Source organism: Anolis sagrei, chromosome 3, assembly GCF_037176765.1.
Source record: "Anolis sagrei isolate rAnoSag1 chromosome 3, rAnoSag1.mat, whole genome shotgun sequence".
Classification (NCBI taxonomy): Eukaryota; Metazoa; Chordata; class Lepidosauria; order Squamata; family Dactyloidae; genus Anolis; species Anolis sagrei.
This window is the reverse complement of record NC_090023.1, coordinates 20,310,532-20,337,628: the sequence shown is the minus strand read 5'-3', so window position 1 is coordinate 20,337,628 and position 27,097 is coordinate 20,310,532. Positions and strand designations below refer to the sequence as shown.

General features: G+C 41.9%; 1 protein-coding gene across 1 annotated transcript in view; it reads left to right on the top strand.

Moving 5' to 3' along the window:
• MTMR2 (myotubularin related protein 2) overlaps positions 1–25,777 on the top strand; it is a 44,353-nt gene extending 18,576 nt beyond the window's left edge. Inside the window, exons 3-15 of the mRNA XM_060771081.2 lie at positions 1,348–1,423; positions 3,126–3,220; positions 4,913–5,023; positions 5,710–5,811; positions 8,497–8,580; positions 11,268–11,417; positions 12,282–12,470; positions 13,112–13,297; positions 14,873–15,079; positions 18,199–18,291; positions 19,275–19,388; positions 21,476–21,652; positions 24,300–25,777. Coding sequence (XP_060627064.1) covers positions 1,348–1,423; positions 3,126–3,220; positions 4,913–5,023; positions 5,710–5,811; positions 8,497–8,580; positions 11,268–11,417; positions 12,282–12,470; positions 13,112–13,297; positions 14,873–15,079; positions 18,199–18,291; positions 19,275–19,388; positions 21,476–21,652; positions 24,300–24,461 — 1,746 coding nt within the window. The 3' untranslated portion in view covers positions 24,462–25,777. The remainder of the gene's footprint in view (positions 1–1,347; positions 1,424–3,125; positions 3,221–4,912; positions 5,024–5,709; positions 5,812–8,496; positions 8,581–11,267; positions 11,418–12,281; positions 12,471–13,111; positions 13,298–14,872; positions 15,080–18,198; positions 18,292–19,274; positions 19,389–21,475; positions 21,653–24,299) is intronic.
• Positions 25,778–27,097: the final 1,320 nt, after the last annotated feature.

The window sequence follows — 27,097 nt, the reverse complement described above, 5'->3', positions numbered from 1 at the left end:
CTCTTAAATTTTAACCTAAGAGGGGAGAAATCTAAGGAAATCAGGCAGTGACTACTTGCTCAGCTCAACCATATCAGACAAAGTGGGGAGGAGGTTCAGTGTGGCAAATGTACTAAAGCAGATAAAAGGCATCACACTAATCCTGTGAAATCTGTGGAACAAAGGTCGATTTCTTTGTCTAACATGTGCTACATCTTCTTTAGGAAAATGTTTGCCAAGCTTTTCAGTTGCATAATTGAAGGGAGCAAAAAGAGATAGCGTGCTGATTAATTCTAGTTTTTCATCTACCCATCTAGATGTGTATAAATTCCCATAATAGTTATTTTACAAAATCAGAGAAGAAATAATGTCACTCCCCCGGAATTGTTTATCGTCTGGAGCACAAACCCTGGCACAAAAAAGCAGAAACCCCATAAGATTCAATACTTTATCAGCTTCTATTATCTAATGGCATGGTGCGAGATTGTCCTTTGTGTCCAGTTCTTTTTAAGGAGATTGAAATATTGTGAGATAATCCGCGCAATCTGATTGGCTGTCTATCTTGCCGCGTGTCACTGCTCCAGAGTTTTTCCATAGACATCGCTGTAAAACAACCCCATCTGCTTGTGGTGTTTCTACTTTGTGTCCCCCCACTCATAAAACCCAAAAGATTAAGATGTGTGGCTTTTCTGTTGGATTAGTGATTCTTTTCCCCTCGGTTTCAATTGATCTAACTTGAGTTATTCATCACATCTGTTTATTTAATCCGCAGGGAAACTACACTCCCTTCACTGTAATACGGCAAGGTTTTTGGTTAGTGCGTTCATTTTGGGGTTTTCATTGCCTTCCTGTTGAGAAATTCATTTAGGAAATTGGGTAAATCCTTTGTGTGAATCATAAAATGAGATGGTCCAGGTTGGGGGCAAAATCAGATTGCAGTGTTAAACTGAAACACTTCTAGTTTTTTTTGTGTCAGGAGCGATTTGAGAAACTGCAAGTCACTTCTGGTGTGAGAGAATTGGCCATCTGCAAGGACGTTGCCCAGGGGACACCTGGATGATTTGATGTTTTACCATCCTTGTGGGAGGCTTCTCTCATGCTCCGCATGGGGAGCCGGAGCTGACAATGGGAGCTCATCTTCGCTCTCCCCGGATTCGAACCTGTGACCTGTCAGTCTTCAGTCCTGCCAGCACACAGGTTGGACATGTTTCCATGATCTTGTGCAAAGGCCAAAATTGAAATACAGCCAGGCTTCCACGTTTTCTGTGATTAGGTCACAGGACCCCCATGAAAGTTGAAAACCACAAATAAATGAAGAAAAATGAAACGTCAACGTAGCTTGTGTTAAGTCTGTGGTATCTGTCTTAGGTTCTCCGAGAATCTAATAAATTGGCCGAAATGGAGGAGCCCCCTTTGCTACCAGGAGAAAACATAAAAGACATGGGTATGTACAGAGATTTCTCTTTTCCAGAATGAATAATTTTGGGTTGTCAGGATGGCTGGTGGTTTCCTTACCAGCAAGATGGTTAATCTGCTCCAGTTTATCATCTGAGGTTTCAAGAAGCTGCCCATCTTTGTAATTTGGTGATTGATATTAGCATCTCAAACACTCCAATATTTCACAGATAAAAACTGGGATGTATAGCACAAAGCCACATCTGATTTAACTCCCTAGCGCTGATGGTGTATAAGGTGGGGACTTTGACTTGCAAAGAAATTACAGAAAAGAGACTTCCTCAACCTAACATTCTCCAGATGTGTTGGACTTCAAGGTTTTAAGACACTCCTCCTGCCCTGCAATTACCATGATGGCCGAGAAAAATTATTTCAAAGCATTTGCAGCATATTCTTGATCGAACCTGTCTTTCAAATATTAAACTTCAAGTGTATCTACACCAGTGGTTCTCAACCTGTGGGTCCCCAGATGTTTTGGCCTTCAACTCCCAGAAATCCTAACAGCTGGCAAATTGGCTGGGATTTCTGGAAGTTGTGGGCCAAAAAACCTGGGGACCCACAGGATGAGAACCACTGATTTACACTACACCGTTTATTTATTTATTTATTTATTTATTTATTTACAGCATTTACATTCTGCCCTTCCCACCCCAAAGGGGACTCAGGGTAGATCAGGGTAGATCACAGAACATAGATACAGCAATGCCGTTAAACAGACAGGACAGGCAACACACAGAGGTGTGTATGTGTATGTGTATGTATGTATGTATGTATGTATGTAGATAGATAGATAGATAGATAGATAGATAGATAGGCATTTTCTCAACTTCGGCATCCTGGAGGTTGTGCTCAATTCCGGCCTCAGGGGGTGGTGTCACTCCATCCTCTATGTCGAAGAGCCCTTGATCACAGACTTCCTCCTTTCTTTTGATCGCTGGCATTTTCTGGCATTTCTTCTTCTTCTTCTTCTTCTTCTTCTTCTTCTGGATGGTGCCATAAAATACCTCCTTGCTTAAGCTGTTTTCAAACTGCTTAGGTGGACAGTGAGCTGAGCTGAAGATTGGGCACTCGCCCCAACTAGGGCTTCGAACTGCCAACCTTTCAATTGGTAAGATTTATTGGAGCTGCTGATTAACCAGCTATACAAAAGCCCGGCCCAGCTGTGCTAAAGCCCAGCAGTTAATGCAGTTCGATACCACTTTAACTTCTCTGGCTCAAATCTGTGTGTATTTTTGTGAGGCACTAGAACTCTTTGGCAGAGAAGACTGAAAATCATCTAAAACTACAGCTTTGTGTTTCCATAAGCATTCAGCCATACCAGTTAAAGTGGTATCTAACTGCATTAATTCTGCAGTGTAGATGATGAACCTTTCGTGTCTGTTTTTTCCCTGATGTCTAAAGAAATCAATCATTATTCTTTATTCACTGTTTATCTCTCTGCTGTCCTCACTTAGTAAAACTGAAAAGGGATTTAAAAATGTCATCGAATCAGACAGCTGTAGTATTGGCTGGGTTCCCAAGGATCATCTAGTCCAACTTTCTGCCAAGGTCAGAAAATCCAAAGCTAAGGTGTGCTTTTTCCATAAAAGAAAGTCTGCCATTATATCTGTTTCACCTCAGAAAGATTTTAAACGTCGTATAAGTAGTTCAAATTATAATTATTTATAATGTGTTACCATTTTCTTTTCTAGCAAAAGATGTTACTCATATCTGCCCATTTACTGGTGCTATTAGAGGAACCCTAACAGTCACAAATTACAGGCTATATTTTAAAAGCATGGAAAGGGTAAGACATAATTCTCTTTTTCTTTCCTCCTCCATTCTGTTTGTGTTGTTATTTTGTACCTTGTGGAAATTTCTGATTTATGGCGATCCTAGAGCAAACCTATCACAATGTTTTCTTGAAAACGGTTTGCCATGACAGACTGGGAATTTTAACTCTGGTCTCCTAGAATATAAGAGCCCTTCTACACAAGCAATTAATTGTTGGACAATTGTTAATAGTCCAAAACAGTTGGATTTGGACAATTGTTAATTGTCCAAATCAGAATAGTGATTATAGAGATCTGGTTTGCACCAGAGTGCCTATACAGACACCATGCAAAACAGCTGCAAGCTGCAAAGGAGTCCACACAGAGCCACGAGATCTCTATAGTCCACATTCTGATTTGTTTTCACTGCTAGGGGGTACATCAATTTATCTTTCATCTTGACTATGCAACTATTTTTTTACTCTGACTGCTCAAGCTTGAGCCCTATTTACATTTGCACTATGTATTTGGCATTTGGTTCCTTCCTTTGCCGGTTTATACATAGAAGAGATGCATTGAATTTTATGATTGGATTCAGGATTTCTGGTGAGGCTTTTTATCACACAGTTTCTGGCTGGGTGCAACTTGGATTGGGAAAAAACATTTTCTGGACACCCGACCTCAAACCATCTTCAAGCTGGATGTTAGTGCCTGTGTAGATGAGGTCTTAGACTGTGTCGACACCAGCCAAAATACTCCAAGTACTTTGCTCCACAGCTCCCTCTGACAGCATGGGAGCACCCTAAAATCCTTTCAGAATTCAAATGGCCACCCACAACTAATAGCCGGCCATAAATCAACTCTTATGCCTTGTCCTCCTGGGTGGCGTGCTATAGTTTTGCTAGCCAGAAGCAGCTCCCCAATGAAACCCTTTGCTGGCAACATTGCTTCTGGTAGGAACACAATAGGGTGCCTAATAAAGTAACATTGCCAGCAAGGCTCTGCTGGGGAGCTGCTTGGAATTGCTTCAGGCCAGAGCAACAGAAGTGGGTCTTTTTGACTTGTGGATATTGGATCACTCCAGATTCAATTGTCCACATGTTAAAAACACTTGGATCACTTTGGAGTAACTTGCGATTTTCTGTGCGCTGGATTAACACCTGGGAGAAGCGCTTCTCCTGCAGAACCACCCATGCATCATGTGGACTGCTTGTAGTGGAATCAGAGTGGGTTCATTTTATTTGGCCCATGTAGATGTGGCCCTATTAAATCACTGAAACCATGCAAGCTCTTTTTCTTATCTATTATTTCAAGTTCCTGTTGGGGAGGGACCCAAAGCGCAGAGCACATGCAGAAGGACCAAGATTCAAGTTACTCCAAGTAAAAGGATTGCCAGAAGCAATTATAGGGAAGAACCTATGCTTCAGAAGAGCTTGGAAAGGTTGTTTACTGGACTACAACTCCCAAAATCTCTCACTTAGCTGGGAGATTCTAATTCACAAAGTTGTGTCCCTGAGATGCTGAAGAGTCACACCCAGAGTGCATAGCACTGGAATAGATTAATCAATGATCGGTCTTGGTATAGCATTATTTCTTTGCTGTCTGTTGTATAATTAGCCTTGTCTGAAGTCTTGAGTTCTTGGCTATGCCAAGCTCTGTACAATGCAGTAGTAGAACTACTACTCCTTCTTTTAGAGTTTTCATTAATAAACTACTCTTTTTTCTAGGACCCTCCTTTTGTTCTCGATGCACCCCTAGGAGTTATCAACAGAGTTGAGAAAATTGGAGGAGCATCTAGCCGTGGGGAAAATTCATATGGTTTGGAGATTGTGTGCAAGGTAAAGTGGTCCAAACTTGGTGAAATAATGTTGCAAGTATAATCTGCAGTAGTGGTCTAAATTATGATCCCATGTTTCCCCTACTCACACCTGAAAAAAGTTCTCTCTAGTACTTTTCTAGGTCCTGCAGGTGATTTTGCTGGAAGTTACCATACAGTTACTCAGGTAGAGCTAGAAAATTCCTACAGAAGACGCCACTTTATGTATTTTCTAGTTGCTCCAGGGTGACTCTATGGTAATTTCTGGTATAAGTTGTTTATTTCAATAGGGTTTGCTATTATACTGGGGTCATATTGTACTAAAATTAATGGATATATTTAAATTCTTCTTCATTGGCTAGACAATAGAACTCAAACCAGAATTACAGGAGGCAGGAGTGATGAATAGTCTCTTCCATTGTAGTGGAGCAGTAAATGCAATCATCATGTTGAGTGTGCTTTGGACAAAACCCAAGAATTCTCATGCAAAAAATTGACATGTATTTTTGCACAGAGTAATTTCCTGAAACATTTTGGGGATATGAGGAGAAAACCGTGGGTAGTATTTGTCCTTACTATGCCAGGATGAAATAGTCAAATATTAATATCATTACTTATGGCAGATGGGCAACATTTCCTTGGCAGATAAATCAGGATTATGTTATGCCAATTTTATGGCAGGCCTGAGTTTTACCCAATGTTTTGCAGGATGTCCGGAACCTACGTTTTGCACACAGGCCGGAGGGGCGCACAAGAAGAGCCATATTTGAGAACTTGACAAAATATGCATTTCCAGTGTCAAACCATTTAGTAAGTCTTTTCTGTATTTTTAATATTACATAGTGATGCAAGTTATAGATTTTTGTTGTTGTAGGATGAAAGCCAAGTGATAGTAACAGCATTTAAACTCAAAGTTAGTCTTGATGAGGATGTCTACAACACACAGCCATAGTAATTGCCATGACCCCATCATGTTAGAATTCACAGTCAGAACATTCAAGTGTCTATCGGTTATGTCTCGGCTTTTTAATGTCCTCCAGTGCCATTCTATGGTATGCTTCCACCCAAAATGGACTGTAAAACTATGCTAGAGTGCCAAGAAATGATAGGTCTTCGAGTACAATTCTATAGTATGCTTCCACCCAAATGTAATCACAGTTACGCAGGAGGGCCAAGTCATGAGAGAGAGGTTTTATCTATCATTATCTAGGTCTCCAGTGCAATTCCATAATACATTTCTACTAGAAGATCACATGGAGTTGTACAGGAGAACCTAGAAATATTAGAGAGGTGTATTCTATCGGCATTTATATAGGCACTTAGAGAAAGCAGGTTGAGGAGGAATAGAAGATTTGAATGCTTTAGGGTTGGTAAAAGGTAGGTTTTCCCCTGACATTAAGTCCAGTCATGTCCAACTCTGGGGGCTGATGCTCATCCTCATTTCTAAGCCAAAGAGCCAGCATTGTCCATAGACACCTCCAAGGTATTGTGGCCAGCATGACTGCATAGAGCGCTGTTAACTTGCCGCCAGAGCGGTACCTATTGATCTACTCACATTTGCATATTTTTGAACTGCTAGGTTGACAGAAGCTGGGGCTAACAGTGGGAGCTCATGCCGCTTCCTGGATTCGAACCTGTGACCTTTCGGTCAGTGCTTTACCACATGAATATTAGGTCAGCCTTTCCTCTGACAAGATCATATTTAAGAAGGGGTGAAGAACAGCATCTGTGCTAGAGCAAACAGCCCCAACAACTCATGTAGATTTTCTGCTCTTCCTTCAATGGAAAAAACAGGGTATACTTTGCCGACAGCTAGAGTTCAGAAATGTTAGTGTTATAATCAATGCATTAATGTTGAACTATTTAAAAAAAATTACTCACAAATTTTAAACACTGAGGTATTTTTAAAATAATTTGTTAAAATTTTAAATAATTAATCAAATTTAATTATATTATTAAATAATAATAATTATTATATTATTATTATTAAAACCAGCCAACAACAAAATTGAGTTCTGTGGCCAGCTAGCAGTGGCAATAGGGGTAATATGGGCATGACCCAACCCCTTTTCCTGTGCATTTGCAGGAAAAAGCTGATCATGCAGATACCCCGTCTGGATAATGAACTGGTCCTGATACAGCTGTACCAACTATCTCAAAGATGTGGGATACTCCAGAGCTTTCTGGAAACTGTGTCCCACAACTTGGCCAAAATGGAGTGAAGCTGGGTCAAAGCTTAAAAACATAGGATATGAACTGGAAGTACCCTATATACTCTTGTACAAGTTTAGATATTTTGTCAAAAAGTCACCTGGATCAACATATCTCCGGGTCAATATGATGCTGTATCTTAACTCTTTTTTTTTTCATGTCAGGAGTGACTTGAGAAACTGCAAGTCACTTCTGGTGTGAGAAAATTGGCCGTCTGCAAGGACATTGCCCAGGGGACGTCCGGAGGCTTCTCTCATGTCCCCACATGGGGAGCTGGAGGTGACATAGGGAGCTCATCCATGCTGTCCCCAGATTTGAACCTCCAACCTGTCGGTCTTTGGTCCTACCAGCACAAGGGTTTAACTCATTGTACCACAGGGGCTCCTCTAATAAAAAAGGAAATATCCCCAGATTGATGAAAGGCAAGAGCTTAGTTCAGGCCTAGGCAAACTTCGGCCCTCCAGGTGTTTTGGACTTCAACTCCCACCATCCCTAACAGCCTACTGTTAGGAATTGTGGAATTAGTCCAAAACATTTGGAGGGCCGAAGTTTGCCCAGGCCTGGCTTAGTCCATCCTGGAAGACCTAAAAGAAGCTGTGGTGCTGCTTCTGGCTTGTTTGAATGCTTGGGTGAGAAAATGACAGCAGTGAATAGGAAGGTTAGCCCTCTGAGACAACCTGGTTGATTTCCACTCTCCTCAACTTATCATATAAAAATCAATAATTTTCACCCCAAGTCTTTGCCCTTGTCTTATACACACGGTTGGCTGATACATGAGTATATACAGGCTTTGACTAGTGCTGACCAAACCTTAAGTGTAAGTTCTACGTAGCTAAACAGGGCTGGAGGACCTATACAAAATTCAGACATCAAGCAGGTTATGGCTATTTTGAAGTGACAAATTATGCAGGTGCATCAGTGTGAACCTATATCCTCAAAAGAGTAATGTCTCTATGATATTTGTTTCTAATACATCTTCTATATTTACGCTGTTGTACTAGAATCCTTTCCATATTATTCTGTCTCCAAGCGGCACCCTCAACTCCATTCCCGTTGGGATCTTGTAGGTAATAGATCCGAGAACAAAGGAAGACAGGGACACATACATTGATGTGTTAATTACAATGTACAAAGACAGATTTCTGAAATGCTCTGCGTTTCTTTCATGCTCCAGTGTTATAGAAACAAAAAGACTACATGAAAATTGTTATTTGAGGTGCCAGATAAAATGGAAACTCAGTTGAAAAGAGTTGAATGGTCTCTTCCCTCTCTTTTGTTTTAAAGTCTCTTTTTGCATTTGAATACAAAGAGGTTTTCCCAGAAAATGGCTGGAAGGTTTATGATCCTGTTTTGGAGTACAGGAGACAGGTAAGAGCTTCTATCTGCTTCCAGTTGCACTTGTCTCTCTATAGCAAACTTTATTCTTTCCAATCATGGATCCTATCTAATAAACTCAGATCTCTGCATATCTGTTAGGCCAGTTTATGCTGGTGATAAATATTCTAGAAGACAAGTGTGGAATCTTTAGCATGAGAGATATTATCAATGTGTACATTTGTGGACAGGAGAGAGTCACGGATCCTGTCAGCTTAACTATCACCACGGCTGTGATCCTTTCTGTCATGCAAACCAGATGATCCTGTCTTACAAAATGAACAGTCAAACAAACCAAAAACTTGAATAATTATAGTAGCAAGTGTTGGAAGAATGTAACTTTATAAATGATTTGTAGCCACTTCATAAAAATTGGTCACTATCACTCTATAACCTCTGGTGGCTTGTGATTTTGTTTCAGTGTGGTAGCAAATCCATTCTGGGCTTTAATAATAATAATAATAATAATAATAATAATAATAATAATAATAGGAAGTGTCTGACGTGTGATCCAATACTACAGCCAGCAGAGTGTCTGCTGTGGACTCATCTTGTGTTTATAATAATAATAATAATAATAATAATAATAATAATAACAACAACAACAACAATCTTTATTTATACCCTGCCACCATCTCTCCAATGGGGACTCGGGGCGGCTTACATGAGGCCAAGCCCAAACAACATATTACAGCAAAATAAAATCAGAAACATAAGCAATAAGCAACAGCATCATAATTACATAAAAACATATGAATACAATAACAATATAACATTACAATAAACACAATCACAGTGACAGTGGGCGGGCCAGATGTGCAGGATAAAATGTTAAAAAACTCAAATGAGATAAAAAGAGGAGCAAGTTATTTGCAAGAGGGAGCTCATAAAAAACACAGGGTTGTGGAACCAAACTTTCTCATTAGAGGAGCATGTACTCCAGTGAGATAGGCGTTGAGGGGAGCAGTAGTGTCATGTTGTGCACCTACTCACCAAAGGCACAACAGAAGAGCCAGGTTTTAAGGTTCTTTTTAAAGGTTTTTAGGGTAGGGGCTTTCCTGATCTCTCCAGGTAATGAGTTCCAGAGTCGGGGAGCCACAGAGGAGAAGGCTCTCTCCCTTGTGCCCACAAGATGAGCTTGTGCAACTGGTAAGGACGAAAGGAGAATCTCCTCCAAAGATCGAAGGGCCCGGGTTGGTTCATGGAGAGAGATACGATCACAGTTTAGACACAATTCCCAATTTAGACACAATATGGTCACAATTTAGACGCAATTCCCAAAACATCTGAAGAAACTTACAGTTACTCTAAGTTATAGAATTAATTTGGTTTGTCTTTGGCTGCTTCAACACAACTTAATCTGGTCAGGACATGGATGAAAGAGAAATGGTTTGATACGGAGTGCCTACACAGGCACCTCACAAAACGGATGAAAGCTGGGATGATGGGCACAAAGATCCCCTGATTGCAGATCAATCTGATCCAAGGAATATTTTTGTTCCTACCTCCTCTGGCAGGATATGCTAAAAAGAAGCAGCCTAACTGATGAGAATCAGTGCTAGCCCAATTATGGGGAAAGCAAGAAAGGGAAAGCGAGGATTCCCATGCTGCAGTTTCCTTTCCAAGGGAATGTGCTGGTTTATCTTTCAACTGGGTTCTTTCTCTGAATGCTTCAGCATTAACCCTGTCCGCACAAGTGCTCTGCAGTTTGCTTCTGAATTCCTGCTCTGCATTGTATATACACTGATCAGATTCACTGAATTCTGTGGCTTGATTCAGAATTTCCAGTGAGGTTTTTAAAACACACTGTTTTCCTCTGGATGCATATTGCAGCTCACATTGGATATCTACATTCTGTAAACACCTCAACCTTGAGCTGTGTTGAAATGATTTTAGTGCCTGTGTAGAAGGGCACTTTGATATTTTTCCTGTGAGATTGATCAGGCTTAATGAGAGTAACTTTTATTCATGGTCACCAATATATACCAAATAACTAGGGTAATGAGGAAGTCCACATATCTATAAGGTGGGCCCTCCAGATTAAGGGTGCAGGCCTCAAGAAAGTTGGGGAAATACAAATTTTAAAAAATGGAAAGAACACCTCCCTAGGAATCTGTCGGTCCACCAGCACTACTCTATGATCATCATTTGCCAGGACCTACAAATGCTTAGAGAAATGTTCTCTCTGGGAACTCTAGGTCCTTCAACATGACCAGAAGTTGACCATAGGGTTAAGCTATAGATTCTAGAGCAGTGGTTCTCAACCTGTGGGTCCCAGATGTTTTGGCCTTCAATTCCCAGAAATCCTAACAGCTAGTAAACTGGCTAGGATTTCTGGAAGTTTTAGTCATGAGCCACTAAAGAGGAAATAGTAACAAAATCTGTGACTAACCAAATCCGCAAAAGTTAAAGCTGCAGATGTGGATGGCTGACTGTACTCATTATGTCTTTGGTAAAGATTCTGCAAGACACCTTTTAGATGAAATAAAAGTAGAAATGTGCATTTTATTTGCTACGTCTTAATTGTTTTATGTGCTAAGCATTTTTTATTCTGTGTATGTATTAATAACAAGTATATATTAAAATATATAAATCTATACTATTAAAAAACAAAGTAATTATTGCTCTTAACCTCCTGTCCAGGAGTAAATTTCTAACCAGCTGCATTCCTTCCAATACAGGGCATTCCTAATGAAAGCTGGAGAATGACCAAGGTCAATGAGCAGTATGAGCTTTGCGATACCTACCCTGCCTTTCTTGTAGTTCCCGCCAATATTCCAGATGAGGAATTGAAGAGAGTGGCTGCTTTCCGAACTAGAGGGCGCATACCAGTAAGTATGGCAGAGCGAGATGACTTTGAGTTGAGTTTATTCATGTCTTAAGATTAGGAAAGCCAAAGAGAAAGCAAGAAAGCCATGTACGTTGCAGGCAAACCTTGTACTGGAAAGGTAGAAATTCTTTTATTATCTTCCTGTAGAGCAGTGGTTCTCAACCTGTGGGTCCCCAGGTGTTTTGGCCTACAACTCCCAGAAATCTCAGCCTATTTACCAGCTGTTAGGATTTCTGGGAGTTGAAAGCCAAAACATCTGGGAACCCACAGTTTGAGAACCACTGCTGTAGAGAGTGAGAAATGTTGTCTTTGGAGGGAAACAACAACAAAATATAGTCTGCTTTCAATATCCACAGATTCTTTATATATAAATTCAATCAAAGTGCTGGACATGACAGGTGAAATGTAAGGATTTTAGGGTAGGTGCAATGTGCAGACAATCTTAAATCTCTAATAAAGTGCGTTTGGGACATGATGCTGGGAGTTTCCTAATCTGGAAAGACACACTGGAACAGCCAGGCCTTCAAGCTCTTCCCAAAGACTGCCAACGTTGGGGCTTGTCTGATGTCCTTGGGGAGAGAGTTCCAGAGTCGGGGGGCTACCACAGAGAAGGCCCTGTCCCTCGTCCCCACCAAACACGCTTGCGACGCAGGTGGGATCGTGAGCAGGGCCTCTCCAGATGAATGGAGGGATCGTGTGGGTTCATATACGGAGATGCGGTCACGCAGGTAGGCGGGTCCCAAACCATTTAGGGCTTTGTAGGTGAGCACCTGCACCTTGAATTGGGACCGGAAAATGAACGGCAGCCAATGGAGCTCCTTGAACAGGAGGGTTGACCTCTCTCTGTTTCTATTTCTTCTGCAAGGTCTTGTCCTGGATTCACCCGGAGAGCCAAGCCACCATCACTCGCTGCAGCCAGCCCATGGTTGGAGTGAGCGGCAAACGGAGCAAAGAAGATGAGAAGTATTTGCAGTCTATCATGGACTCCAACGCCCAGTCCCACAAGATATTCATATTTGATGCCAGGCCAAGTGTAAATGCCGTTGCTAACAAGGTCGGGTTATTTGTTTGTTTGTTTGTTTATTTATTTATTTACCATATTTGTATCTCACCCTTCTCAACCCCAAGGGGGACTGAGAGCAGCCTCACATATCGGCAACAATTCAATGCCTTAAAATAACATCTGCAATAAAACCCAGAGTTAAAACATCTAAAAACAATTGCATCAATTATTAAAATCACATAATCCAAAATCATAATCCAGGGCCATTCTGAATGTCATTGCATAGATTCTATGTTCATTTACTGCACTGCAGTCATTCTCCAAAAGCTTGGTCCCAAAGCCATGTTTTAACCCAAGGGGTCAAAATGTATTTTTTGTAAAATGTTTTCCATAACAGTTGGTTTTCCTTCCTCCATAATACTATCCAGGATAAGTGAAGGGGGGGGGGGCAGTTTGGCCAGATATTGCCCTCCCCTTGGACCTTTTTAGATCCTGGAAAGACCTGTTCAAGTTCTAATGGGATGCTAATGCAGCTCCTTCCCATCCCAAAATTGTCCAGTCCTGTGCTAGAAACTCAATAATGCTGACAAATCTAATCAGTGCTCAAAAAAATCCTAATACTCAATACGGGATGGGTGGGTAGTAGTATCTTCCCTAGGGAGAGACAATCTAAAGTGCATCTTCCCTTGCAGGCTAAAGGAGGAGGTTATGAAAGTGAGGATGCCTATCAGAATATAGAGTTGGTCTTTCTGGACATCCATAATATTCACGTCATGAGGGAGTCATTGAGGAAACTTAAGGAGATTGTATATCCCAACATAGAAGAGACTCACTGGCTGTCTAATTTGGAGTCAACGCACTGGCTAGAACATATCAAGGTATGTTGAGGGGTTAGTGCATGTGGCCATCTTTTGTGGTTCGTTTATTTATTTATTTATTTATTTATTTATTTATTTAGTACCCTGGATGGAAAAACATCCAAACATCCAGGCATCCCCTGGGCACAATCCTTGCAGATGACTAATTCTCTCACACCAGAAGCAACTTGCAGTTTCTCAAATTGCTCCTAACATGAAAAAAAAACTCATATGGGACTCAGTATAAATGATGCAGTTGACTCTACATATTTGCGGGTTTGATTTTTGTTGTTTTGATTATTTGTGGATTTGATTTGTATGCTATCTCTAAAATCTCCAGCAAGACTCTATGGTCAGCTTCAATGGACATTGACCATAGCTGCTTGAGGACCTAGCAATTCCTAGCATTTAATCTCTGTTCTGTATGTTTTAATATGCATTTTATAGAAAAACATTTTAATATGTATTTTGATAGAAATACTTTTTAATATGTGTATTTAGAGAATTTTTTGAATGTGTTTGTTTTAATTATGTTGTAACCCACCACGAGCCACAAGGAGATGTGGGTAAGAAATAAAATACTACTACTACTACTACTACTACTAATAATAATAATAATAATAATAATAATAATTAGCAATTAGCAGGAGCACCTCTCTAAAATAAAAGTAAAGATTTCCCCTTGACATTAAGTCTAGTTGAGTCTGACTCTGGGGGGTGGTGCTCATCTCCTTTTCTAAGCTGAAGAGTCAACATTGTCCATAGATTCTGGTCATGTGGCATTGTCCATAGACATGTAGCTGGCATGACTACATGGAGTGCCGTTACCTTCCCGCCGAGGCAGTACCCATTGATCTCACATTTGCATGTTTTCAAACTGCTAGTTTGGCAGAAGCCAGGGCTAACAATGGGAGCTCACCCCATCCTGGGTATTTGAACCACAGACCTTCCGGTCAGCAACCCCTGCAGCTTAGTGGTTTAACCCACCCCACCACCACAGCCCCTTAGGAATCTTTAAATCTTCCAGTGCAATTCTGGAGGATTTAAATATTGCTAGAGACGTGTTCTCTCAGGTTAAAAGGGTGCTTTTTATTCATGTTATTTCCACTTTTGCATGGGTCCTGCATGCCTAATCCCTAAAGCTAAAATAATCTGTAGTGAAATTTTAAAAAAGAAAAATTACAATTATCAACTCAAAAATATTAATTTAGAATATGTTAAGAGATAGCATACACATTGCACTGCTGAAACAACCAAAAGCTGGTTTAAATAAGACGATTTCTTTTCCTTTCAGCAAAAAGAGAGCAGAAAAGTAGCCAACAGAGCCTATCTTAGAAGATAGTTTTATGGTCTGGGAGCAGACACCAATAAGGCTCTCTCCTTAGTCTTTATCAATTATTTTTATCAGACTTTATTAGTATAGTTTCAGCAGCACCAGTACTTAATCCCTCCTGGTAAAAACTTCCATCCTCAGTATGACTGCTAATAGATAGAAATCAATTGTGGTTAAAGTAGATAGCCGTTCCATAGTCTTCCTTGAAGTCATTCCCTGTTCATAATGAATATTACAATCACAGAATGCCCCTTTTAACCCAGCTGATTCTTGCTGGTGCTCTCCGGATAGCCGACAAGGTGGAATCAGGGAAGACTTCTGTGGTGGTGCATTGCAGCGACGGCTGGGATCGGACCGGCCAGCTCACCTCTCTTGCCATGCTCATGCTAGACGGCTACTACCGGACAATCCAAGGCTTCGAGGTGTTGGTGGAGAAGGAATGGCTGAGCTTTGGGCACAGGTTTCAACTGGTGAGTTGGTGACCTTTGGAGTGATGAACACAAGTGCCATTGTCGGAATTGCTCTTAAATAATTTAAGACAGAACTTGATGGGCATTTGAATCATTGGCTGGAGATTAGCAAGACCTCCATTACTAAAAAGAGCAACAACTAAAAACTTTTCACCTCCTGAGAAAGAATATTAGGGGGAATATCAGGGCCAAGATCCTACGAGGGTTGAATGAAAAGTAATGCCCCCACCTCTGTAACTCCTCAACAGATGGCAGTACTGGTATGCGGCAGGAACTGGCTTGTTCAGTAGACTCTCCTCTACAGTTCCATTTTGGTGGGAAGCCATAGCATGGAACAGTTGTGTTGTTAAAGTGCGAAGTATAGAACCCTGTGCAGACGGTTGGTCAATGCGACTTAAGCAACATGCAGTCATTGAATTCTTGACAGCAGAAGGTGTCACCCCAAAGAAGATTAATCAGAGAATGCAAGCTGTTTACGGTGATTGTGTTGATGTGAGTAGTGTGCGTCATTGGGCAAGTAAGTTTAAAGATGTTGAGGTGGGAACATCTGACTTGTGTGACAAACAAAGAGTTGGATGTCCTGTGATAGCAATTACTGAGTTTCACAAGCAAAAGGTTGACAGATTGATTCAGGATGATCATCGATTGATTCAGGATGATCATCAGAGAGAAATTTCAAGCCTAATCGGCATTTCACAAGAACGTGTGGGTCAGATTATTGCTTTGCTTGGCTATCGGAGGATCCGTGTACAATGGGTTGTGGAAACAGAATCTCGACTTCTTCCGTGACGGCTTCAGAAAACTTGTTCATCGTTGGCAGAAATGTATCCAATTGTCTGGTCATTATGTGGAAAAGTAAATAGTTGTAGTTAAAGAACACTTTCTAAGGATTATTTCTGTGTTTGATTTATTAAAATATTCCCATCCAAACCCAAGCATTATTTTCATTCAACCTGCGTACATTGTGCTTATCTTATGTAAATCTACATGGTACCTAGTGGCTGCACTAAAGTACCCTTCCATTGAATACCAATACAAGTTAAGCATCTCTTTTATCTAGAATTCCCAGATCCACAGTACTCCAAAATCTGAAATTGTCCACTTGAATAGCTGAGATAGAGATGCTATAATAAAATAATAATACTATTTTTTCTTAGCATTGTGAAAATAGACAGCCAATGTTTGTTTGCAGCTGCTCAGACTCTGTTGGCAAAAGAACAAGCAGAGTTCTAAAATGCTTGGCATAGAGAGAAACGGCTGAAGAAAGCTTGGGCCATGAGTAATGCAACCACATTAAGTCACATGCTGGAAGGCTTAATGCTGTGCCCAGATATTTCAGTGACTGGGGGAAGTGTTTATAGCTCTTTTGAATAAAGAACACTCTCATGACAAAGCAGCATGTGCAGCTTCTTTCTTTGATATCGATGTATCATACTTTTTGCTCTCCTTCCCACCCTAAAATTTGAAGGTTGATGGTTCTTCTTCTTCTTGCAGCATACTTCTGTGTATTAAAATGCATGTTGAGATTGCTACAATTCAGATTGATTTCTTTGACAACTTTTAAAAGATTAATGCTAATTTTTTTAAAGATCATAAGGAGCTATGTTATATTGGGACAGGCTGTTAAGATAAATAAATAAACAAATATTGAACTGGAAGGTAAAAGGATTAGGAATGGAAAAGACCTTTGACAGAGAAGGTAGGGACCAGAAAGACTTCTGGTCAGGCATGGTCTGGAATTCCCCTGTTTTTCAGTGTTGTTTTTTATTCAATGTTTTGATTTTAGAGTTTTTTTTAATACTGGTAGTCAGATATTCTTCATTTTCATGGTTTCCTCCTTTCTGTTGAAATTGTCCACATGCTTGTGGATTTCAATGGCTTCTCTGTGTAGTCTGACATGGTGATTGTTAGAGTGGTCCGGCATTTCTGTGTTCTCAGATAATATGCTGTGTCCAGGTTGGTTCATCAAGTGCTCTACTATGACTGACTTCTCAGGTTGAAGTAGTCTGCAGTGCCTTTCATGTTCCTTGGTTCGTTTTTGGGCAATGCTGCGTTGGGTGGTCCCTATGTAGACTTGTCCACAGCTGCATGGTATACAGTAGACTCCTGCAGAGGTGAGAGGACCCCTCTTGTCCTTTGCTAAATGTAGCATTGTTGGATTTTTTTTCATGGGTCTCTAGATAGTTTGTAGGTTGTGTTTCCTCATCAGCTTCCCTGTGCAGTCAGTGGTTCCCCTGATATATGGCAAGAATACTTTTCCTCTGGGTGGATATTTGTCTTTACTCTCATGGCTTGTTCTTGGCCTTGCAGCTCTTCTGATGCCTTTGGTGGAGTCTCCATTGGCCTGTAGGGCCCATTTTAGGTGGTTCAGTTCAACTTTGGGGAGGTGGGGTTCGCAGATGCTTTTTGCATGGTCTGCCAGGGCTTTAATTGTGCTTCTTTTTTGACAGGTGATGGTTGGAGTTTTTATGTAGGTATCTATCTATGTGTGTAGGTTTTCTGTAAACTGTGTGACCCAATTGTTGATTGGGTTTGTGGATGACTAGGACATCTCAAATGACCTTCTTGATATAATAGGATCACATCCTCCAAGACAGTGCAGTCTTCCTGCATGACACATGTGTTAGGTTTCTTCAGGCAAATGCATGTGACACACTTAGGTCCCAAAATGAGGCTTCCTTGTGACAATTTACGCAGCATTCCCAAGCTCAGGGGGTGAGCTGGGAGTTCAATTCATGGTCCACACCACCAACTGATCCACCACTACATTACCAGCAGCAAGCAGTTCCCAACCAGCGGCTTGCCAGCAATGTTGCTTCTGGTGCTATCATGCTACACTGCCCAGTCACAAAACCCCAGTGTGCCCTCAGTCTGGCCAGTCATAAGGGGCAACCAAAGTGCTCCGAGGATGCTCCTGGGGTGCATCAGGGCAGCTCTGGGGCTCTTTAACCCTGATTACTCAAATAAGCATAGACACAGCCTTAGACTGTAACTCCTGTCAACCACAGCCATGCAAAAAATGGGGAAAAAAACCTTGCTCTGATGGTGGTTTTGTTGTTGTTGTTGTTGTTGTTGTTGTTGTTGTTTCTGTTGTTGCTTATTCTTTTGTTTTATTTCAGAGAGTGGGCCACGGGGATAAGAATCATGCAGACGCAGACCGGTCCCCTGTTTTTCTCCAGTTTGTCGACTGTGTGTGGCAGATGACACGACAGGTACATTCTCTGGGCTGGAAACATGAAACCGCCCCCATGTCTGTTTCCTTTGCCCCTTCTCTTGACTGAGGCCCTTCTAGACTGCCATATAAAATCCAGTTTGTCTGCTTTGAATTGGGTTATATGGCAGTGTGTATAATCCAGTTCAAAGCAGATCATGTAGATTATCTATTATCTACTTTGATAATCTGGATTCTATGGCAGTGTAGGTGCCGCCTGAATCTGTTACTTTTGTATGCATCACCAGTAGTGCAAAAACTTCATAATCCTGTCTACATGTCTCTAGAAATAAGTCTCACCAAAACCAATGGGATTGGATTCCGAGCAGACACACACAGGATCAGAAATAAGCTATCCCTCCAGATACCCAATTTTAGGATGCAGAGGCCTTCTAGTGTTGAGTAGTAGGAAAACAGAGGACATTAACTTAAAAAAAAACCCTTTTCCAGGTTTGTGTCTGCTTTTTGTTTCTATAATCAAAAACATGTCTGTGTTATTTGGCAAAAAATGTGCTCTACCACTGAGTTACAGCCTTCTACAAACTTCAGGCGAGAGGAGGGGGTGTGCGTGTGCATTGGCCTTTTCCAGATCTTGGAAAAGTTACTTTTGCTACTTCCAGAATTCCTCAGCCAACGTAGTCATTCTTGCTGTGGAATTTTTGGAGCTATGGTTCAGAAAAGTAACTTTCCCAAGTTTTGGCCCATTCTCCATGTAGTATTTGGCTGTTAACCAGCATACTTTACTAAATATGTAAAATAGTCAATTTTTCCTCTTTGGAAAGCAATAATATGGTTTCATAAAAGAAAGGTTGCCAGACAGAAATGCAAACAGATTCATCACCAGGATGGTCCATTTCTCCCCTTCTCCCCAGATGAATGTTTTCCCCGACCTCCAGTGTAAACTCTTTGCAGGAATATGTTTTCATATATTGAGTGAGAAGTGTCCAGTGAAAATAAGCAAATTGCACTGCTTTCCTTTTGAAGTTTCCCACAGCCTTTGAATTCAACGAGTGTTTTCTGATCACCGTTCTGGACCACCTCTACAGCTGTTTGTTTGGGACATTCCTATGTAATAGTGAGCAGCAGCGGGTGAAAGAGGTAAAAACCCAGATGCTTTTTTAAAAAGGAAAAAAAATGTTTTGCTTCTGAATCTGTGCCAACTTTAGGGCTCCATTTGAACCTTTATGCGTACAAGAGAAATGAAGTAGGCTTGAGTTGTGTGAATTAGGGAGGTCTTTTCTGAATCTCAATGAATTGCAAGTTGCAAAAATGCCTTCCTTGCGAAGGAGTGTGCAGAATCAAGTGAGCTCTGCTCTGAGACAGAAAACACAGGAGTCTTAAATCAGGAATGTAAATCATACCCCTTCCTCCAGAGATCATGCTGTGCCTGATCACACTAGTTCAGGCATGGGCAATCTTTCTAACTTGGGTGCCACATGGTGGACCGGAGCAGGGTGGGCAGGCCAAGAGGGAGGGGGTTCTCCCCAAGCCCCCTCCCTGCCCTTTCCTCCCCTTCCTCTCCTTTTTGGAGGCAGAAAGTGAAGGAAAGACAGGAAACATTTGGATCACAAAAGGGTTGGCCTTGGTCAGGATTAGATGGTGGATCGGAGAGAAAAAGTGTATCAATTAAACCCTGTAGTGTCTACTCCTGATATAGTATCCTAGAATCCCAGAGCTGGAAGAGACCCCCAAGGGCCAGCCAGTCCAACCCCCTGCCATGCAGGAAGGCACAATCAAAGCACCCCCAATAGACAACCTTTGCAAAAAAGTCTCCAGAGAAGGAGACTCGACAACACTCCAAAGCAGCCTATGAATTAGGGAGATCTTTTCTGATCTCAGTGAATTGCAAGTTATATAAATGCCTTCCTTGTGAAGGAGTGTGCAGAATCAAGTGAGCTCTACTCTGAGACAGAAAACACAGGAGACTTAAATCAGGAATATAAATCATAGCCCTTCCTCCAGAAATCATGCCATACCAGATCACGCTAGATCAGGCATGGGCAAATTTTCTAAATTGGGTGCCACATGGTGGGCCGGAGCAGGGTGGGCAGGCCAAGAGGGAGGGGGTTCTCGCCAAGCCCTCTCCCTGCCCTTTTGTCCTCGTCCTCGTCTCTTTTGGAGGCAGAAAGTGAAGGAAAAACAGGAAACGGTTAGGTCCCAAAAGGGTTGGCCTTGGTCAGGATTAGATGGCGGATCAGAGAGAAAAAGTATATCCATTAAACCCTGTAGTGCCTACTCCTGATATAATATCCTAGAATCCTAGAGCTGGAAGAGATCCCCAAGGGCCATCCAGTCCAACCTCCTGCCATGCAGGAAGCCACAATCAAAGCACTCCCAATAGACAGACTCTGTGGGAAATCCTCCAGAGAAGGAGACTCCACCGCACTCTGAGGCAGCCTATGCCATCCTCCAATGGCTCTTACTCTCAGGAAGTTCTTCCTAATCTTTTCAGTCGAATCTCTTTCCCCGCCATTTGAACCCATTGCTCCTTTGTGACCTGGTCTCTAGAGTGGCAGAAAGTCAATTTTCCTCCTCCCTCTTCCTCAATGGGACACCCTTTTAAATCTTGACACATGGTTCTCATGTTCTCTCCCTACCTTTTCTTCTCCTAGCTAAACATAACCTGGATATTCCACAGGTATATAAACCTCACTTGCCTAGTTTCCAACAGACCTCACCATCTCTGAGGATGCCTGCCATAGATGTGGGCAACTCACAGCAACTCAGATACTTACAATGAGTTGCTGTGAGTTTTCTGGGCTGTATGGCCATGTTCCAGAAGCATTTTCTCCTGACATTTTGCCCACATCTATGGCAGGCATCCTCAGAGATTGTGAGGTCTGTTGGAAACTAGGCAAGTGAGGTTTATATACCTATTTAACAATGTAAGTATCTGAGCTGCTGTGAGTTTTCTAGGCTGTATGACCATGTTCCAGAAGCATTCTCTCCTGACGTTTTGCCCACATCTATGGCAGGCATCCTCAGAGATTGTGAGGTCTGTTGGAAACTAGACAAGTGAGGTTTATATACTCAAAGACTTACATTGTTAAATAGGTATGTGTGTGTATATATATTTTCTAGGAACAAGGGATAGGAACCATTATACTAAGGGGTTGTTGTAAATGTTCTCTTCTACAGTCCTGATATTCTTCAAGTATAAAACAACAACTCTTATTCCTTTCCAGGGCATTCCAAAAAAGACTGTGTCCCTGTGGTCCTATATAAACAGCCAGCTTGAAGACTTCACCAATCCTCTTTATGTCAGCTATACCAACCACGTCCTCTATCCTGTGGCTAGCATGCGACATCTAGAGCTTTGGGTGGGTTACTACATTCGCTGGAACCCTCGGATGAAGCCGCAGGTGAGTGCATGGAATGGGAGCAGGACGGGAACAGAACATTATAGCCTTTCCCCTCCTTTTGCTATGGTCATTGGTGTATCAGTTACATTCAACATGATCCGTATCTCATTAGTATTGTGGCATGAGACCAAGATGGGAGGGGGGTAAGGATTTTCCCAGCAGTTATGTGCCATTGTGAGTTGTTCCTGTTGCAGTGTGAAATATTTGGAGGTGGCTTGATCTTGAGTGGACAGTCAAGGCCCATTAGCTTTATAATGCACCTGTTCTGGGTAGAGATGAAAACTTCTACGAATGTTTATTTACTGTGGATTAATGCAGTTGCCTAAATGTGTGGATTGTCCTTCAGAAAATGGCTTTGGGGATTGGCATATTAAGTATTTATTTATTTACTAGCATATATACTTGGTTTTGGACCCCCCAGTGGCACAGCAGGTTAAACCACCAAACCTTCTGACCGAAAAGTCAGCAGTTTGTATCTGGGGGGCGGGGTGAGCTCCTGCTGCTAGGCCCAACTTCTGCCCACCAAGCATAGAATCATAGAATCATAGAATCATAGAATCATAGAATCATAGAATCATAGAATCATAGAATCATAGAATCATAGAATCATAGAATCAAAGAGTTGGAAGAGACCTCATGGGCCATTCAGTCCAACCCCCTGCCAAGAAGCAGGAATATTGCATTCAAATCACCCCTGACAGATGGCCATCCAGCCTCTGTTTAAAAGCTTCCAAAGAAGGAACCTCCACCACACTCTGGGGCAGAGAGTTCCACTGCTGAACGGCTCTCACAGTGAGGAAGTTCTTCCTCGTGTTCAGATGGAATCTCCTCTCTTGTAGTTTGAAGCTATTGTTCCGCGTCCTAGTCTCCAAGGAAGCAGAAAGGAAGCTTGCTCCCTCCTCCCTGTGGCTTCCTCTCACATATTTATACATGGCTATCATATCTCCTCTCAGCCTTCTCTTCTTCAGGCTAAACATGCCCAGCTCCTTAAGCCGCTCCTCATAGGGCTTGTTCTCCAGACCCTTGATCATTTTAGTCGCCCTCCTCTGGACACATTCCAGCTTGTCAATATCTCTCTTGAATTGTGGTGCCCAGAATTGGACACAATATTCCAGGTGTGGTCTAACCAAAGCAGAATAGAGGGGTAGCATTACTTCCCTAGATCTAGACACTAGGTTCCTATTGATGCAGGCCAAAATGCCATTGGCTTTTCGAAATCATGCAAATGTGAGTAGATCAATAGGTACCACTCCAGCGGGAAGGCAACAGCGCTGCATGCAGACATGCTGGTCACATAACCTTAGAGGTATCTATGGACAACACTGGCTCTTCAGCTTAGAAGTGGAGATGAGCACCACCCCACAGAGTCAAATATGAGTACACAATGTCAGGGGAAAACCTTTACCTATACTTGGCATTGCCTGAGTGTCAGAGGTGCCGCTGCCCCTTCCCAATTTCTCCCTTCTCCAGCTCTGAGAGGGCCTTCCTCACAATGTCAACATGGCAAGGGTGGGCAGACCCTTTTTGTGACTCTATACTTCCTTCCTCTCTTCCCCTCATACACATGTCCCTTTAAAAAAAAAAAACACCTTGAGAACTTCCAATCCTCCCTCTCAATTATGCTATATTCTTCCCTATTCAATCCGAGGTAATTATTTTGTTTTTGCCTCTTTGTGATGACATCAAATGAATGAGTCATATACTGTTACTTAGAGTCCTGTGGAGCATGCCCTTCTATTTAATGCCGTCCAGAGGAGAGTGACTAATATGATTAAGGGTCTGGAGAACAAGCCCTATGAGGAGTAGCTTAAAGAACTGGGCATGTGAGAGGAAGTCACAGGGAGGAAGGAGCAAGCTTGTTTTCTGCTACCCTGGAGACTAGGACGCGGAACAATGGCTTCAAACTACAAGAGAGGAGATTCCATCTGAACATGAGGAAGAACTTCCTGACTGTGAGAGCCGTTCAGCGGTGGAACTCTCTGCCCAGAGTGTGGTGGAGGCTCCTTCTTTTGAAGCTTTTAAACAGAGGCTAGATGGCCATCTGTCAGGGGTGATTTGAATGCAATATTCCTGCTTCTTGGCAGGAGGTTGGACTGGATGGCCCATGAGGTCTCTTCCAACACTATGATTCTATGTTTAGCCTGAAGAAGAGAAGGCTTAGAGAAGTCGTGATAGCCATGTATAAATATGTGAGAGGGAGTCATAGGGAGGAGGGAGCAAGCTTGTTTTCTGCTTCCTTGGAGACTAGGACGCAGAACAATGCCTTCAAACTACAAGAAAGGAGATTCCATCTGAACATTAGCAAGAACTTCCTAACTGTGAGAGCTGTTCAGCAGTGGAATTCTCTGCCCTGGAGTGTGGTGGAGGCTCCTTCTTTGGAGGCTTTTAAACAGAGGCTGGATGGCCATCTGTTGGGGGTGCTTTGATTTTCTTGCTTCTCAGCACGGGGTTAGACTGGATGGCCCATGAGGTCTCTTCCAACTCTATGATTCTATGATTCCATCATGAGGTTTTAGAAAAATGAAAACAAACCTTTTAAATATTCAATTGTTTTTGTTGTGCCTGCACTTCTAAATTTAGTACCATGTGACTGATGATTGACTTCCTGATCCAAGACTGAGCATAAAGCTTCTTCTGTCCCCATTAGGAACCAGTGCACAACCGTTACAAGGAACTCTTGGTGAAACGGGCAGAGCTTCAGAAGAAAGTCGACGAACTCCAGCGAGAAATCACCAACCGCTCCACTCCATCTTCGGAGAGGGCCAGTTCGCCTGCTCAGTGTATTACCCCGGTCCAGACTGTTGTATAACGCAATAACCTCTCCAGAACTATACCGTCATCATGAGGCAGCTTTCCTAGAAAAGGAGCCTTAAAAGCAAAACCTCTGCACTTAAAAAAGCAGGTATTTTTGGAGTCCATACGCTCTATTTATTATGCTCCATCTCTGCAGGATATTTTATTAGGGCCATAACATTACAGGAAACAAGCATTTTGCTTTTCTTTTTTTAAAAGGCTTCTTATATGATTAACCTTCTTTAGGGCTAATTACGAGGAAAGCAATTGCAAGCAGAACATTCGTAAATGGAATTTGAGTTGAGTTGTTTTTCTGTTCCAAATTGGAGAACATAATGTACTCCATTAACTGGAAGCATGCAAACCTCAGACCTAATGCAGTGGATGGCAGGAGGGGAAGGCATTGGGTTCTTCCTGTACCATTTGTGAAGGAGATGCTGCTTGTCAACACTCAGAAGAATTTGGAAAACATAGGACCAAAGAGGTGCATTGTAGAAAAGAGAAAGGTTCTGGTTTATACACCATTGGGATTGTGGCTGTTGTTGAACAGAGGTTTTATCCCAGGCATGGGCAAACTTCAGCCCTACAGGTGTTTTGGACTTCAACTCCCATAATTCCTAACAGCCGGTATTTTGGACTTCACCTCCCACAATTCCTAACAGTTGGAGTTGAAGTCCAAAACATCTGGAGGGCCAAAGTTTGCCCATGCCTGGTTTATCCTCTTATTTTCCCCCATAAGCAGATATAGGAAGCATGTGAACCTACAGCTATTGTTACACTCAAGTTCCCATCAGGCTTACAAATCTAGCCAATAGTAATGGATTGTGGCAATGCCACAACAGGTAACATCAACCGATAGCTTTTCAATCAATGTAACAAGAAAAAAAACGTGTCCCAAACTATTTGCTTGTGTTATAAGAGCAGGACAGTCAGCCTTCCACATTTGCTGGGGTTAGGACCTCAATGAAAGTTGGGAAAAACTCACAAATTTTAAAAAAATTCCTATTTTGTATAACCGGTGAGAACATCTGTCTAGGAATTTCTAGGTCTTCTAGCATGATTCTATCATCAACTTCTGCTGGAAGCTAAACATTGGAGGGCCCAGATATATCTGGAGACGTATTCTTTAAAAATCTCTAGGTTTTTCAGCATTACTGGTTGGTGACCCCTAACCATAACATTATTTTTGTTGCTACTTCATAACAGTAATTTTGCTCCTGTTATGAATCGTAATGTAAATATCTGATATGCAGGATGTATTTTCATTCACTGGACCAAATTTGGCACAAATACCCAATACACTCACATTTGAATACTGGTGGGTTTGGGGGGGGGGGGGATTGATTTGGTCATTTGGGAGTTGTAGTTGCTGGGATTTATAGTTCACTTACAATCAAAGAGCATTCTGAACTCCACCAATGATGGAATTGAACCAAACTTGGCACACAGAACTTGCATGGCCAACAACAAATACTGGAAGGGTTTGGTGGGCATTGATCTTGAGCTTTGGAGTTGTAGTTCACCTACATCCAGAGAGCACCGTGGACTCAAACAATGATGGATCTGGACCAAACTTGGTACAAATAATATGTCCCAATGTGAGCACTGGTGGAGGTTGGGGAAAATAGACTTGACAATTAGGAGTTGTAGTTGCTGGGATTTATAGTTCACCTACAATCAAAGAGCACTCTGAATCCCACCAATAATAGAATTGGGTCAAACTTCCCATACAGAACCCCCTGACCAACAGAAAATATTGAATTTGGCGACCCCTCTGACATTCCCTCGCAACCCCCCCCCAGGGGTCCCGACCCCCCCCCCCCCCCCAGGTTGAGAAATGCTGAACTAGAGGACTTTGAGATTCCTAGAGATAATATTTTAGTCAAGTCTGTGAAGGATCAAATCTGCAAAAGTCAAAACTGCAAATGTGGAAGGATGACGATTCTGAAGCTAGAAGTTCATTGCCCACATCTTTGTTGAGGGAGTCCAATCACAAGGATCTTCTAGTACAGATCTTAGAAAACCTTTTCACTTCTGATTTGAGGGATAACATCAACTGCTGGCAGCGGTCACCTGGTTGGCGGATGCCAGCCGAAAATTATTAAACGTTTTCTAGGGTTGGGGAAAGCAGTCTGTTGTTTAGATTTCAAAACAGAACAAGGGAGACTTGTTCAAAAATGCTGGAACTTTATACTGGCAAAGATCCAAGTACTTTTTGCTAGAATTTGTATTCAAATAATGTCCAAAGTTTCCTATATAGCTTCAGCACATCAATATGGGAGTTATGTTATGCTTTCCCTGTACGACTCCTGTACTGGATAGCAATGTCGTGCAATAGCAGTGCACAGGGTGTGTTTGCATACTATTTGGTGAATTTAGATGGACATCTACATGGGCATTAGTTCTACATGCAGAACGCTGCTTCCGCTTCTGTGAACTGGATACAACTGTTGACCCTGAATAGAAAATTCATTCTGCCTCCATAGCACAACTTCATGCCTGCCTATGTCAGCAAATAGGTGCTGGCCATTGTTAGCCATGATCCATTGCAAAATGCAATGCATTATTTAATATGATTTAGTAGGAAACAATGGCCATACCAAGACTTAAATTCTTTTTATAGGAAAAAGGGTTTCCCCCTTTTTACAGCCA